Genomic DNA, 16722 nt, shown 5'->3' with positions numbered 1-16722 from the left:
TGTCAATACTGATGCAGATATAAAGCAACGAAAGAGTAGCTCACTACGTTAGTGTCAATGCAATTGTCGAGCGACAAAAGGGTCGCTCACTACGTTAGTATCAATGCAGTTATTAAGCAACGATAGGGTCGCTCACTACATCGGCATCGACACAGTTACTGGGCAATGAAAGTGCAGCCTGACATCTACATTCGCAATGACACAGATGCAAAATGGCATCGCTTGGCAACTAAGTTGATGTTGACGCAGTGAGCAGCCCTTTCATTGCTCAGTAATTGTATTGACATCGACATAGTGAGCGATTGTTTCGTTGCTTGAGAACTGCATTGATGTCAATGTAGTGAGCGGCCCTTTTGTTGCTCTAAATTTGCGTTGACATCAACGCAATTGTTGAGCAACGGAAAGGCCACTCACTACATCGGCGTCGATACAGTTGCCGAGTGACGGAAGAGTCGCTCACTACGTTGGCATCGACATAGTTGTCAAGCGACGAAAGGGCTGCTCGACATTTGCATTAATGCCGACATAAATGCTGAGTAGCGTCGCTCGGCAAATGCGTCAGTGCCACGCAAATGCGTCGACGCACTTGCAACCCTTTCATTATGCATACAATTATTTACATGACCACTATTTTATAGTAAATTAAATTTATACTTATCAAATTGAACTAAAAAATAAAGATATCAATGAAAAACTATATTTCTTAATGAGCAAGTGTGGTAGGGAGTGATGCACCTATCAAATTGGGAGTATAGGGTCATAAGATACCTTAATTAAAAATCATACATCTTTAATTATTGATTTATAATAATTCATAGGAAAAATTTATAAAATCCCTTATAAAATAGACTATACTTAACCTAAAAATTCATCTAAATTTCATCACCAATTTTCTAACAATTCATTATATAAATAAATGATTCTGTGAAAAAAATTTACAAACAGTTGACCAAACAATATTAAATTATTATAAAATTTTGTAAAAAATTAGGAGACATAAACTAAATACACATCAAATTTTAGTTTAAAATAATATCATTTGGAGGCTAAACTACCCTTCTAATTTAACTATGAACACCTATTTTATTCTACGAAACTGGGTTGGGACTATTTGAACTTATAAATCTCATATCTTGGTACACAGAAATGGTATACACTCAATTCTAAATCTTACAAAAACTCTAAGGAAACCTTTTAAAATATATCAAAAGAATATAACCTATGAAAATATATCATATATCCGTAAGAGGGTTGATTTAGCTCAAATATAACCCCTTCTCAAAAAACAGATTATGAGTACCTCAAATTGAGACAATCAAAACTCTATACACTGATCTCATATTAAGATTATACCAGAGGCATTAGAACCATAAGAGAATCATCCAAAATATATCCAAAAATTAATAATAAATTTAAAATTTAGGTGACTCAAAAGTAGCCAAAATGTGAATATATAATTTGTAAAATTAAAATCCTAAACATAACAGAAAAGAATTAGGTTTGTTTTACCTCAATCTTCTTTAGAATATGGGTTTCTAAGCCTCTACCAGAAAAGTTAAGAGAATGATTGACGAAAAAGAGAAAGGGTCGTGGGTTATCAAGTTGGTAAAGAGGCCGAGGCTAAAATAAGGTAGAGGTGTTTAAGAGAATTGCCTTGAGAACTAGGGTTTAATCTCATTAGGCCTCATTTTAAAAAAAAGGTTCTTTTATTTTTTTACTAATATAATTCTAATATTACACTAAGTTCCATTGAGTTTAATTTTATTTAACATAAATTATTTTTTTTATAACATTTTATATAATTTTATGCAACATTTTATATAACACTCCTATTTGATTTGTATCTCTATTTAATTTTTAATTGCTCAATCCATGCTTAAGTATCTTAAACTTGTTGTGTGATGATTAATATAAATATTATGTATGCTCAACCAATATTCCCATAGAATATTGAGAATAATATTTTTAAAAAACAGATACTTGAACCTTAAAAGTCAAAAACTTGAATATATCATTTATCACATTTATTAAATATAAACATCACAAATCATATCACTGAGTGACAATAATATATATATATATGTATATATATATTATATTTTTATTAGCATACTAGTTATAGACTCTAGTATTACATTGGTTGGGTAAGGTTTAATTCTTCAAATTTACAAAACTCTTTATAAGTTTGTAATATTTTTTTTACAAAAGGTATAATACTTCACCAACGAAAAGAAATTGTAATACGCTGCACTACCCTCATGGATAGTGTGAGGACATAAAAATACCATGGTTCTTAAAAAAATAACAACACTAGGAGAGCCAAAAGCTCAAGACTAGTAAAAGTATACCAAAAAAAGTTATAGATAATTTTCTACAAAAAAAGTAAATGACGCAGATAAAATTTTAAATTATTATTCATTTTTTCAACTAAACTGGTAATTTAATGCACCACTAGCGACTCTTTACTATTTGCATCGGCTTCAATAAGATGAGACAACTTAAGTGTCCAGAAAAAGAAAAAAAAAAAAACTTTTGCAGTGACGTGCTGAGGTGAGTCAAAAAATCAGCAACCTTGTTTTTGACTCTTCTAATAGAACAGATGAAAATTAAAGATTCTAAAGAATACCACAAATAGGATGCTATGCACGTTGCTCAAAGAATGCTGCAATGTGAATGGGGCCAAAGACATCTTACACTAGAAGGAAGAAACAAAAATTCCAGCAAGCTTATTCTCCTCGACGAAAATTTCTTTTTCCTTATGGATACTGGGCGTATCTTACAAGTAGAGACATTGAAACGTGAAGTACAATCGAGATTCTTGCAGAGTGTGTAGACCACTTGTTGCATTTGACTATATATGGCACTGTGATATACAAAACTTGGACAGACCTTGATACATGCTATGACATATATTTACTGGGATGCCACTAGGGCTATTGCATAAGATTATTGACAGTAATGTCGATGTTGTTGGTTCTCAGGAGATTCTGCAAAAAAGGATGCCAAAAGAAGACATCAATGATATCCAGTCTCATTGGAAATCAGGAATGAAACACAACAATGAAAATACCTGTACAATAAGTTCATCTGGAATATGTGGCAAAACCTCGCGTACTATATCTACCATAGCGAGTAACTCGGACATATTGTTTACAGAGGGTGAAGTATTCCTAATATGTAGACCAGTTGCATTTCTGTTCATCCTGAGGGAAGAAGATGAAGGAAGAGAAGGCATTGAGGTATGCTGAGAAGGCCATGGAGTCCAAGCATCATTATCTAGAGAACCATGGGCAAAGTTTTCACTAACAGATGCTAGCTGCCTCATCATCATCTGAACCCCACCATATCCTACTGGTCTGACGGAACTTGATGTACCAGCACCAGCCATTCCTTGATTCGCCAATGGAGGTGCCCAACTGGAATCAGATGCAGCTACCCTGCACCACTAAGGAAGAGCATGGTTCAATATAGGGTGGCACAAAGAAGGATGAGACTCCCAAAGATAGGCTAACTCCTTTCCTTCACCACCTAGTAAGACAATTTTTGTTTCCAAATTCTACGGACTTCTAATATGGCCAGTGAAATAATGGTACAGCAACTTTAGCTAAATATCGTCCCAGGATAATGATAGAGAAGTTTCACTGGGGTTGATGGTCAGGGGTTGACAACTTTAGCAAAATGCCATCTCAGGATAATGTTGACATGGCCAGTTGGAAGCAGGTCAACATGGTGCCCCCAACATGATGTCATACAATTAAGAAGTTGGCAGGCAGAGTTCATGCTAGCCCATGCCATGTGCCATTTGGAAACATACAATGCCAGCATATCTTCGGCAGCAGGGTGTAAAAGTTGCAACCAAGTAGGGTATTATGATCACAAATATTGCTTTCCGTGAGAAGTAACATACAATGAGCATAAAGATGCAACGAAACAAACCTCCAGATTGTATCTGAAGCATTCTGTTGGTGGTTTGGAGATGCTCCCAGAGGTGACGCATGATCAGGAACTGTCTGTAGGTTCATTCCTAAATTTAAATATTCAGGAAGTTGCAGGTCATCTGTTCCATTCCCAGAAATGGACCTTGTGTGGCCTCGAGGACTAGAAACAAAAAGAGGCCTCCAACATATAGGGCAAGAATACATCTCAGTCAAACCCTGGTCCAACCTGGAATGTTATCCAATGTAAAGGGAGTATGATCAAAGGCAAAAACTAATAACCTATCATTAATGAACAGCACTAACATTACAAATGTTGAAGAGGGACTACTATCATACATAAGGAGCTAAGTAGTGCAACTTCAGAACTAAATTGTGAAACTATATCCTCCCAAAACAAAATGAACAAGATAATGCAACAATATAACAAGCATCAGCAATCAACACTATTGTAGCATGACAACATATTTAGGATCAGAAAATCACTAAACCTAGCTGATACAAGGAAATAAGTAATGTGTGGTCACATGCAATGAGTAAAAATGCAGGTAAAGTAGAATGAGAATAGAGTAATTAGTAATAAAATTTATTTGTATATTACACCTTAGGGATCAGGAGAGTTGGGCCAGTCACGTTTAGGACTAAATGACCTAATTTAAATCATTCTTAACTCAAGCTAATCCATTCACTTTTGGATGGTTGTTAACACCGCAAACTTCCAGGGTTATGTGAGTGGAAGAAGAAATCTATCCTTTGTCATTCCACAACATTAGACCAATAACAATGAATTTCCCCTTTTCTTTATCATCAACAAATATAGTTGTTATAATTGTGTAGGACATAGTGTGCCTAAGTTGTGACATTCATCGTTATACTATTACCATGTGTTGTAAGATGCATCTGACTCTGAAAATAATGACCAACTATTATCATATAATCGACTGGCTATAAAATTTACAAAAATAGGAAGGCTAAAAATATGAGGAATTGTTGCTTGATTCGGCATCATGTAGACTTCATCTCATATCCAGGTATGAATCAAAAGCGACAACAGTATATTTTCCTTTTTTCTTTATAGCAATAAACAAACATGTGGATCATCATGCTCCATGGTCCGCATTGTAGGTGAGATGACTAAGAAACTGCTCTTCGATCCACACACCATAAGTATGTATCTAAGTCATGGGGACATAAGTTTAATCGTCCTGACAATGATTATCGATCAAAGCACTACTATTCGCATTGCCACTACATCCAGGAACCTCATGTAGACTTCATCTCAAATCCTTGTATGAATCAAAAGTGATAACAAACTTTCCCTTTCTTCATAGCCATAAACAAGGCAAGTGGAACATAAGATTGGTCGTCCTAACCATGATCATCAGTCAAAGCAAAGCACTGCTATTTGCATGGCTACTATATACACAGACCTTATGAACAACAGACTATAAGGGAGAAGATGTCTCATCACCAGATTGAAATTGTGCCTAGTCAATTTCGTCAAGTGGATCAATCAATTGTGATGTCTCTTTTTCCTTAGCATGATAGCCAAATACACGAGCGTGTTGCATGTTATTATGACCTAAAAGAGGGATAAAAGCTCAAAAGAATCTTTCATTTCTGACACAACTCAAAAGACCTTTGGAGAGGGACAAGAGGTGGATAGGACAAGACAAGCCTGCCCCACTTGCAAACTGCCTGGTTTTGAGTGATCCACACCTCAATTCGCTGCAGACCAATATGCACCACTCAGTATGCACTGGTCCAGGCGATATGTGGAATCTTGATGCATGTGCATGTGTTCAAGCACACATGGATACAGAATACACGTGTATACACTAACATATTTCACTTGGCCATAATTCATTTATTCAAATGATGGTATTGTTGTTTCATGGCATAGGGGAATATTATTGCCTTTAAAAGAAAATGTGTTTTAAGTACCATTCAAAATACTCCAAAGCTAGCCTGAATAGGAAAGAAAATTGACCTGGCTACATTGGCATATCAAAACAGCTCTATAGATTGTGATGATTCAAGTATTGAACAGCACAAAATAAAATCATCGAGATGCTGAACCATAGACAGCATGTAAGAAAAAGACTTCATTATTGAGCAAGGCACATAGATCATACCAAGATCTCAAACACACAAGATGGAATAGATGATTGCACCACAGTTTTTTAGCCCTGGCCATTGGTCCCTGCATCTCTTATAATTAATCATCCTGCTAGAAATTAATAACTAAACAAGTCAAAGGAACATTTAAACAACTTACTCTGCATATTGCACAGTCATCATCATAGGCACAAAGTTCCTCGTATGAAGCATCAGGTAATGCTCCATCAAGGGAACTAAGAGATTTCCACAAGTTGATATATGTTTTGATTCGCTTCATTATTGCACTTAAAAGAGCCTGTGAACGTCAATTTAAAAAAAGAACTTCTCAGCCAGTATACAATTTCCATGGAAAAGATATTAATACCATAGAAAGGGGAACCGTATGAAATTAACACTCACACGCGAGTTCAGGAAAAGAACAACATCCACTAGATGAAATGCCATGCCATGAAGCCACCAGGTCATTAAGTAATGACCTAGCACCATTGCTAAAGTAAACATATCTAGAATGAAACCACAATGTCTTATAAGAATCCCCTTCCATTCAGACAGAGAACCTGCAGTAACAGTTGGGTTAGATAATGTGATATTTTGAATAACTTGATTGTACACTAGTGTCACACCACAATCAACTAATAAAAATTCTATCAGAACTAACTCAGAAAAGCTGTATATTCTCCATTAACAAATAATTTTGGAAAAGCTAAAAAATATCATGGAATTGAAACCATAATGTCATGTAGAATCAAAATACAATTGAAAATAACATTATGAGTGCAAGACAGGTGAGGCAAGCCTTGGCACCACAGTACAATTAATCAACTCGGGTGACTAAGATTTGAATCACAAAAATAGCTATACTATGCAGATAAGGTTGCATAAGTTGACAACACCCTAGACCCTGCATTAGCAGGAGCCTTGTACATTAGATCATCGTTATTTTAGAGAGGCAAGACATGGTACAGGTAAGGACAAGTAATATTTCAATGCAGTAGGATGTTTAAAAAAATTGAATAGGTCTTTATGCTTCACCCACAACTAGAAAATTTGATAATCTAACCTAATAAGGAAAGAGAAAATCATAAGCTCCAAGTGAAATGTTTGATTCAATGGAATTACAGTAAAATAACAAATCAGGTATAATTGGTATTTTATTACCATGTTGCTGCCCACTCATATCATCCCCAACATAATAGTGAGAGTGTGCTATGGTACACAAAAATACTCTCTTATTCATAAGAGTAGAATGAGCATTTTGGATTGTAGGAGATAAATAATATTTTTCAAGAAGAAAAAAGTGCTTTATTGAATAAAACAATATCCTTCATCTTTTAGATACAACAAAGCAGGTACTTTCACTTGATAATCTATGCTGGTTATTGATATATGTTGTTTACAGAATCATGATTCCTCCATCCACAACATGGTTTAAAATACCATTTGCACCAGTAAGTATCAATTTGTATTCGTTGGTCCAAGCTTGGACCATTAAGCATTGATGAAGGCTTATACACAGCATACCAACTCATATATATCAAATATAACACTTGGATCAGTATGTGCTAACAAGTATTTACCAATCCAAGCATGGATCATTAAGAATATGTAAGGTCTTGTTCAGAACCTATCAATCAATACTTAACCAATACCAATTTCATGGTTTGCAAAACAAATTGGACTGATACAGTACAAGGGTAATTACTGGTCAGGTCGACTGTCAGGACATGGACCAAGCCCGACAGGATGATTCAGCTCTCATATAGGGCCATTAACAGGTCAATAAACAGAGGTGACTGGTAAGCATACTCCATAGTGACCCTAGACCCCGTGACCTTAGCCAAAGAGACACGTTGTGAGTTCTTTGGCAACTTGTCCCCTACTTCTTTCATCTTCTTACTCTCCCTCTCAGATAGCCTCTCTCACTCAGTCTCATTCCTTTTGCAGCAATGGAAGATTTGAATTTCGCAGACAATTGATCCATTGGATGCAACTGACAAGCAACAAGTTCAGTAGGATGGTGAGACACCTCGCTTGCAGTCCGCACTTTGTGAGGTCTGCAAAGAATCCAAAGATAGTAATGATGTGCGCAGTAGTGCATCCACCGATGATCATGGTTAGGGTGGTCAATCTCTCGTTCCTACTACTCAAGTGGATGGAACATGGATCAAGGAACAGTATTTTACTCATGTCATCCAAGATATGGATTGTGAAGATCCACACAACTTGTTTATGGCTGCAATGATAAAGAAAAGGAAAAGGTAGTTGATGAGTACAAGCAGATGAGAGAGCCCCTAAGATGTTGGCCCAATAGGAGTTCATCTTATTCACAGCCTTCCTGCTATAGCAAATCTCATGGCCAGATGCATAAGAACAATTGGTATTTTTTTGTTCAAAGTCAGATACATCATACAATACGCAACAGTACAATGGTGAGAGTTGCACCTCTGCCACAGTCTGACAGTCATACTTGGCCCAGGTATCTCCTACCATGTGGCTTGTTCATCATAATGACTACTACCCCAATATCAGATACCACAGGCCTGCAGATGTACATATTGATCTACAGTTTCATCACATCAAGGAACCAAATCCACTTGTCATATACTCACCGATCATTTGGTGGTATAAGCAGGTACATATTTCAGTTTTACATCTAATTCATTATCCTTATGTGTTAGAACTTGTTTATGTACATGTATTTTCTAGATGTTGCTTCTGACTCTTATCTGGTATATATTTCATGTTATTTATTATTTTCAAGATTGAAAGCACTTAAATGTTATCAATATAGTTATATTTGTCAGTAAATGGTGAGAAAAAAAAATCCTAAATTAGGGTTTCTTTTGTTGTTTGGTTTTTTCTGTAATGTGGCACATACTAACATGGGGTGGCACATACTAGCATACCATGTCTCATTACGCCGATACATATCAGACCCTTGCCGGTACAAACTATAGGTGCAATACACAAATTTGAATTCCTTGAATTTCAAGCTTATAGCTAGATATCTAGTAAGTACTACTAGTTCTATAACAAGTAGAGAGCCTATCACCTAATGATCAATATTTATCACGTACTAAAGCCTAGAATTTGTTAGGTGTCAATACCATACCAGGCCATAAGCATATTATCCAACATTAAACCCATTTTATTTGGGATTTAAGCCTATTGATCGAAATATACAGCCAAGGGTGACTAAAATCTTCCTTCCTCTTCTCTCAACTTTTCTCTGTCTCTTTCACAATTTATCTCTGATAAAAAATCAAATGAAATCATCATCCTCAACTAGAGCTTTATGTTACTCTAATTTGTCCACATTTAAGATATCATTTTTAAATTAAAAAAATTCACACCTTGTTCTAATTTTTTTAGTTTGAAACTAGTAATAAGTTTTACTGAAATGCATTAATTGAGAATTTTAAGTTCTGATCTAGATTTAGCATGCATATGCTAACATTCAGCCTTAATGTGCATATGTTTAAAAATAAAAATAGGGAAAATAAGCATGGATCCACATGGATTTAGCCTACATCTATTTGATCTAGGATGGATCCCCATAGATCTATTCTAGATTTATGTACATATAGGCTGAATCTGAATTTTTTTTTTTTTTCTTTCAATAGGCTGAATCTGAATTGATCATGTCTAAATTTACACAGGAATAACAAGACAAACATGCTATGAACAAAGTTTATATTTAAATATCATGCATACGTTTGATCATACAAACTATTCCTCATTCATTGCATAAGTTCAAGTATATTTAATGCACACGAAGTAAATCTAGATTCAGCCTATTCAGACAAGTATATCTAAATATCATGCATATGTTCGATCATATAATACAATATTTTGAACCTTGGTCGGTCTATATTTGATACTTAGCCTCTCCTTAGAAATATGTACCAAATTAAATCAATGAGAAACATGCAAATCTATATGGCAAAACCAACATTTCACAATTTTTGCATGATAGCTGCTGAAACAGACTACTATACGATGTACAGATTGATTATTGGAAGCTTCCTTTAAAGAAAATACTTTTGATTCAGAAATGAAGTATCTGAACTCAACTAGGTTCTTATTTGGACCGACCAAGATACTTTTTTTTTTTTTGTCAAAAGTCAATCATCTTTGACATTAGCAATGTTCACCAGATTCAGAGGTGAAGGATCTGAAGAACTGAACAGGAACAAGCCCATGAATTAACTGCTCAACCTCCATCAGCTAACAACAACATCACTACATGCTCAGGTTCCTCCTAATATAAACTTGATCAAAGACTGAATAGCTTATCAGATGAGTGGCTTAACAGTCTTATAAACTCAATAGGAGAAAAGAAGATCCGATCCCATGACTCAGCTTCCTCTGCCTCCATCAAGAAAGGATGCCTTTTGTCAGGTTGATAAACCATGATCATTAGACCAAGGAGCTGTCATTGTAATGCTGCATAAGGTACTAAGAACCTTCAGCAAATGCCAACACAGTTAATCTAACAATTTCTATCAGAATAAAGTTGCTACTTCCTTTTCCTAGTGTAACATAACAACCAATTCCATACTTAAACAATGAATTTAAGATGAGATTTGTATACACTCGATTTGCTATAGTTTTATGTAGATGCAAAAAAAAAAAACAACAGAATTAACCAAAAGCATTTAAATTAACATTTAGAATTCAAATCATAATACTTTTTATAAACAAATAAAGAATTCATGATCTGTAATTACCTGCTGCTGTTTTTTGAATGTCGGAATCTGCTGAGCAATCAGCAGCACTTTTATTGGAATGCCCCTGACAAATCTCAAGCAACTGAAATCCATGTACCATAATGGCCTACAAATATAACTGAAATCCATAAATGCTTTTGGAAATTGTAACCATGTCGACAAGGATGCTTCACTTATTATAAAGCATTCCATTAATTGCTCTCAAATTTACATGAGCAAATATGCATAAGTGAGAAAATATAAAAGTCCAACCCACATCAAGCCTTTAGTTTTATAGGTCATCTCAATTCTCAAATAATTTGCTCTGCTGTGCATCAATTTGAAAAACAATACAAACCTTGTTTTTTTCTCTTGCACAGAAAATTGTAAAACATACCATAAAGGATCCAACTTTAAATGCACATGAAGTGAAAGATCTGACACATGAAATGGTAAACAGCTAAAGAATTAAATTTGATAATTAAAGCTTAACCAAATGTAATTACCTGAAATGTCTCGAAAGCTATACAGAGAGGCTCAAAGAACAGCAGCATAAACAAACTAGAACTGTGTGAAATGTAGATCATACACAACTTCATCCTGTGATTTCAAAATATTTAGGTAACAGTCACCAAAGGATCCTAATGAGGAAAATATGGTGCATTTAGACCTTACTTTCAACCAAAACAGGAAATAATCCAAAGCATATCAAAACAAGAGCTAATAGCCTATAGAACTTCAATAGAATCTATCAAATAGTACAAAAGAATGATAAATTTTCCACTATTTCCTATATTTCTTATTTAAAACTGTGCAGGATAAACACCTTTTATCCCTTCAATTTAGAAATCATGGAGTGCTGATGGTAACTTCAATCACATGCAATATCTATTCTAGAAGTCGAACTGCTATTAAACAAGATATAGACAGGTATGTGAATACATAGTCCACTAAAGGTCTATTTAGCTAGTTATGTCATGCCAAAATTTGCAGACCATCCTAAAGGCTCCATATCTTGCATTGTTCAGTGCCTCCAGTTATGTTACCTGAAGATCATTGAGAATCATGGTAGGAATCAATATCAATGTTTTCAAAATTGAATCATGGTAGGAATCAATATCAATGTTTATACTAGTTCCTACACTAGCACTGATGCACAATAATATACCCCTAGAAGTTCCTCAATTTGTACCCAAAAAGGCAAATGGAGAGAAAATATTACCTTTAGTCAGCTCTGTCTTTGCTTGGATTAGATTTTTAATGCAACTTACTGGGAAACAAATACATGTTTTTCAAGAAGCAGTGATTTATTTGAGATAGCATGATGGAAACAGTATACTTGACCGATAGAAACTGGACCTTGTACACTTGTAGGTCTTCAAATTATCAACATATCCAGCTATAGGACAATCATGAAAATGCGGCAAGATCGAAGATCTAAGATTTGCTGATGATGTAAAGTCGTTCCAAGTATAATTTGGCCTTTGTAATAAAGGATATTGAATCTATGATATTGAATCCTTTATTACAAACATCAAATTATACTCGGAAACACTTTACATCATCAAATAAATCTTAGATCTTCGATCTTACCACATTTTCATGACTGTCCTATAGCTAGATATGGTGATAATTTGAAGACCTATAAGTGTACAAGGTCCAGTTTCTATCGGTCAAGCATGTTATTTCCATCATGCTATCTCAAATAAATCACTGCTTCTTGAAAAGCATGTATTTGTTTCCCAGTAAGTTGCATTAAGAATCCAATCCAAGCAAAGGCAGAGCTAACTAAAGGTAATATTTTCCCTTCATTTGCCTTTTTGGGTACAAATTGAAGAACTTCTTAGAGGTATATTATTGTGCATCAGTGCTAGTGTAGGAACTAGTATAAGGTGCCAATAGTATTAAAGAAATGGATAAGTTTATTGGGAAATTTATTGGCACAGAAGTACATTGGAAATTTTAATGGCAGTGCTACATTTTAAGCATCTTTATGATAAAGGTAATAATAAGGATAACTTGTCTCTCATTCACTAAATGAAGCATATAAAAACCTGAATACAGAAGTTGGAAAGAATTTTAACTACAATGTCACCCATGTTGAGTTTGCGAAGAAAAATTACCAAAGGAAATCAGCAGATAGGACCATCAACAATGCAGAGAAAACACGGAAGTACTTCAAAGGTGTTACAGAAGGAGATGCATTTAGTCTTTCAAGCCGATCTCTTGCTAATGATTGAAAAATCTGTAAATTAAAAGCAGGAAATTCTCTCAGTAAGTACATATGGTTCTCCTAAAATTTAAAAAGAGAAGGAATGAGTATGTTCTTTGTTTCTAACCTTAAGGAAACATAGAAAGATCAACCAACTTGACCATATGATGACTTGAGAAATGTCAGGTGGCACAACTAGGAGAAGAAAAGCTCCCTGTTTGGATAGGCAAAATCATACATGTAACAACAAGGGATCTAGAAAAACTAAATATCTGATTGTTCATCTGCATCTATATGTAAGACCTCATTACAAATTCGATTTAGAACAAATGAACTCATGGCTGCATCAACTTACAGCAACATTAGTGACCTTGAGATCATAACCAAATTGCATTTAAATGAATGGAACTGGTATTGCTGCACTAAATCCAAGATGAGCACAAGTCAAAATAACACTTCTCATGGGATTACTTGTCGATCAAATTCATGCAACCTTCCAAACTGAACACACAAACAAGCACCATCTATTAATTTTCATGGTGGATCAATCATGTAAAATAGGAAATTTCATCCCAAAATAATATTGACACGGGACAACTCAGAACAAGTCCTAGGTTAGTCTAATTTGGGTCATAGTTAGGTTTAGCCTCTAACATCTTGAGGTCCAATGAGTCATATTTTGGTATATGTATGAGTGCTCCAACTTCTGGATATTCATTCAGATCTGTGTCACTATTCTTTCTTGGTTACTTAATGGTATTCGAGAGTTGTATGTAGTGAGCTTGTGGAGTTATAGAACTAATAAAAGAGTAGCATGGTTGAGGAAAGGCATGTAACTGTTACGAGTTGTATTTAGATAGTTCTGAAGGTGTCTTAAATAGGATTTTGTATAAAAGGAATGTCTTCTTCCATATGAATGAGCTTCTTCTCTTGCAGTGTGTTATGACGAATTATATATGAATTAATTTGTTCCTCTCTGTCGTATGTTGTGACAACAAATGGCTGTTGTCTCTTCTGCTTTCCCTAAAACTGCTCTTTTCTTATCTAGGTATCTCTCTTATAATTCGTTTAGTACGAGCTTTTATTTTGTATTCCCAAAACAGTAATCAAGACCAATTCCACTTCAACAGCAACAACGAATCAACAAAATACACTGCTTATTACCTAAACAATCCAGCAAAACTCAACACCTGAATCACAGGATTGCACCATTTCGAACTTGTTAGAGGATGCAAAGCTACCACAGAATTGCACCATTGTGAACTGGCTAGACCACCTAGACAATGAGGCAGGTCTAAATTGGACCTTCTTAAATTCATAGCAGGCTGAGTGCAAATTTTCCAATGGACCATCTCATTACCAATGTTGTACCTTCTCTTGGCCATCCTTTGGCTCTGATTTGATCAATTCCTTAATGAATTTCTTAATAATAACAAAATCTTGTTGCCTCTCCTCACTAACCGTATTAGCATCTCAACCATGAGAGATAAGCACAAATAGATGAAACTCTACATAAGGTTGACACTGGCCACAATTTTTCACTAGCATTTTCCTATTTTTGCTTTAAATTACTAATAATTTAAAGGTTTTCAAGTATTACATTCCATTTGAAATGATCTAGAAAAGCAAAACTGCTACTTGTTTATGTCATGTTCATGTTATATGCCAAACTGATAAAAGCAAATCTTGTGTATGAATTCACTATCATGAAGGACAAACTCAGGGCATTGACCAAAAAAATTAATGTAGATGAAAATAACAATATAGAATGAGTGCCAAGAGAAGCTACAAAAGAAACATAACATATTTAAAGCCTAACCAGACTTAATAGCTGAGTGTTACCTTGTATAGTATGTAATTGACAAACCCTTCCAAAACTTTTCTAGTCTCTGATGCATTCAACCGAACAAAGAATAGTGTCTGCAGAAAAGAAAAAAAAATGAGATTAGGCACAATAATAGAAAGGTTCATAGGAGTACTGACAACTTGAGGTCTAACATTCAGCTAAATGACTTCTAAATAGATATCTAATAACAGCCTCTTCAATATTGCCTACATTTTTTGGCAAAATAACATCAGAGAACTCAATCAATCACTAACCAGTTTAAGCACAATGAAACCACTAAAGTTTTGGGTTTTTTGCCCCAACAGAAACTTCTATTTAGCACCGACTAATAGTAGAGAAAAGACATAATTAATAGTGATTAAAGCCATAATTGTCACTATAGCACATCCTGTTATATAATTTTCATGATATATAGCCCTGTTTCTTATTTTATTCGGAAGAGGAAAGCTTTTGAACTTCACTCTAGCTCTAAGGTTCCTAACGCAAGAATTTACAAGCATAATTATTCTCAAGCGACAACCTGTTCAGCAAATAGATCAAAAGAACAAAATAGAGAAATTCAAATATTCCTTGGCTACAACATGCAGAATTCCTCACTTAAATGAACCTATTTTTACCCATTTCAAACTAAATAATAATTAGAGCAAAAAAGGGGTTGTACACGGTCCAAGTTATCCCACTATGCTGCAGTTCTAAGTAACATTGCAAAACTATTGGAAGTGTCACGACAATGGAAAAAAAAAAAACACTGAAGAACCAATAAATTGGTGCAAATGGCTCAATAAGCAATGCTAGATCCACTTAAAACCAACGTTGTCCATGTCAATTACCATACCTTGAGCAGCAAGACGACCAGAACGTACAAGTTAATCACAAAATTCACCAGCATAGCTACAGTGACATGAGAGCTGAGGAGCAGCTCCAGCGCTCGCCGTGCACTCTCCAAGGAAACACCATGGCCATCCCCAACGAACAACCCGTCGGATCGCATCCGGTCAAGCGAGGAGACCGTCCACCACTGCAGTCCGACGAGGCCAACTGCCGTGCTGAACGCCGAGAGGCACAGATAATTCACCGCCATCCGCACAAATCCCAGACACTTTCCGACGCTTACGGACCACCGAGAGCCCGAAAAGCGAGCCGTGCGATCCCTCTCTCCCCACGACCGAAATAGCACGCTGCCATCGACCCTAGGGTTAGGGAGCCATGGGGAAGAATCAATCCTCAATCGGAGCAGCGTGTAGGGGAAAGCCTGGGTAGCGTCGGACGGGGGTTTTGGAATTGGAACCCTTGCGTGCTTTCAGATCTCCTCCTCCTTGATGCCTCTTCTCTCTTTTCTTGTTCTCTCTCCCTCTTTTTGGTGGAGGATTCGATCCGATTGCACTTGGATTTCGTCCTGCGATCTCCAACCCCACTTCGCTTTAAGAGAAGTGTAGGTTCAGGCGAAGAGACGAAGAGAAAGAGGAAGTACAGGGAGTCTCGGATCAAGAAAGAAGGGGGAAAGGGCTGTAACTAATTTAAAAAAATTATTTTAAAAACAAATTATGTAAGCCGCGACGGCGCCTCCACCGCAGCGACCAATTGAGGCGCACCGACGGTGTCGGTTCGCCGTGCGTTTTGGCTCTCAACTACCGGGACAAATATCTCCGCTAAAGATACATCCCCTCCTACCAAACCGTATTATTATAGGATTCCCTTATGGTGCAGTCCACATTCGGACCCCAATCAACAGGTCAATTATGAATTGTTAATAGCTTAATTGAGAAATGTTTGTTCGGAAGCTGAGGAAATAATGGTTATCTCCCTGATGAAGCCATAACAACTAACAAATCGCAATCGAATCGAAGAGAATAGATTTCTTTTGCATTTTTATGAACCTACGATCGAAATTGTGATTAA

The 16722-nt window shown here is 35.8% G+C and overlaps 1 protein-coding gene across 2 annotated transcripts; it reads right to left on the bottom strand.

Moving 5' to 3' along the window:
* Positions 1-2735: 2735 nt before the first annotated feature.
* On the bottom strand, positions 2736-16481 carry LOC103990408 (E3 ubiquitin protein ligase RIN3). Of its 2 annotated transcripts, XM_009409533.3 has the most exons (12): positions 15659-16481; positions 14820-14897; positions 13105-13191; positions 12889-13010; positions 11272-11365; positions 10787-10892; positions 6456-6613; positions 6214-6351; positions 6071-6138; positions 3937-4164; positions 3071-3437; positions 2736-2987 (listed from the first exon to the last, which is right to left on the bottom strand). In XM_009409533.3, exons 1-12 carry the CDS (start codon positions 15902-15904, stop codon positions 2934-2936), a joined length of 1746 nt encoding a protein of 581 aa, XP_009407808.1. In that variant the 5' UTR covers positions 15905-16481; the 3' UTR covers positions 2736-2933. The 2 variants fall into 2 exon arrangements, with proteins under 2 accessions (XP_009407808.1, XP_009407809.1); XM_009409534.3 differs by lacking the exons at positions 14820-14897; positions 15659-16481 and adding an exon at positions 13333-13399.
* Between the last annotated feature and the right edge of the window lie 241 nt (positions 16482-16722).

This window comes from Musa acuminata, chromosome BXJ3-7 (assembly GCF_036884655.1).
Source record: "Musa acuminata AAA Group cultivar baxijiao chromosome BXJ3-7, Cavendish_Baxijiao_AAA, whole genome shotgun sequence".
Taxonomy (NCBI): Eukaryota; Viridiplantae; Streptophyta; class Magnoliopsida; order Zingiberales; family Musaceae; genus Musa; species Musa acuminata.
This window is presented reverse-complemented; position numbering and strand designations above follow the sequence as displayed.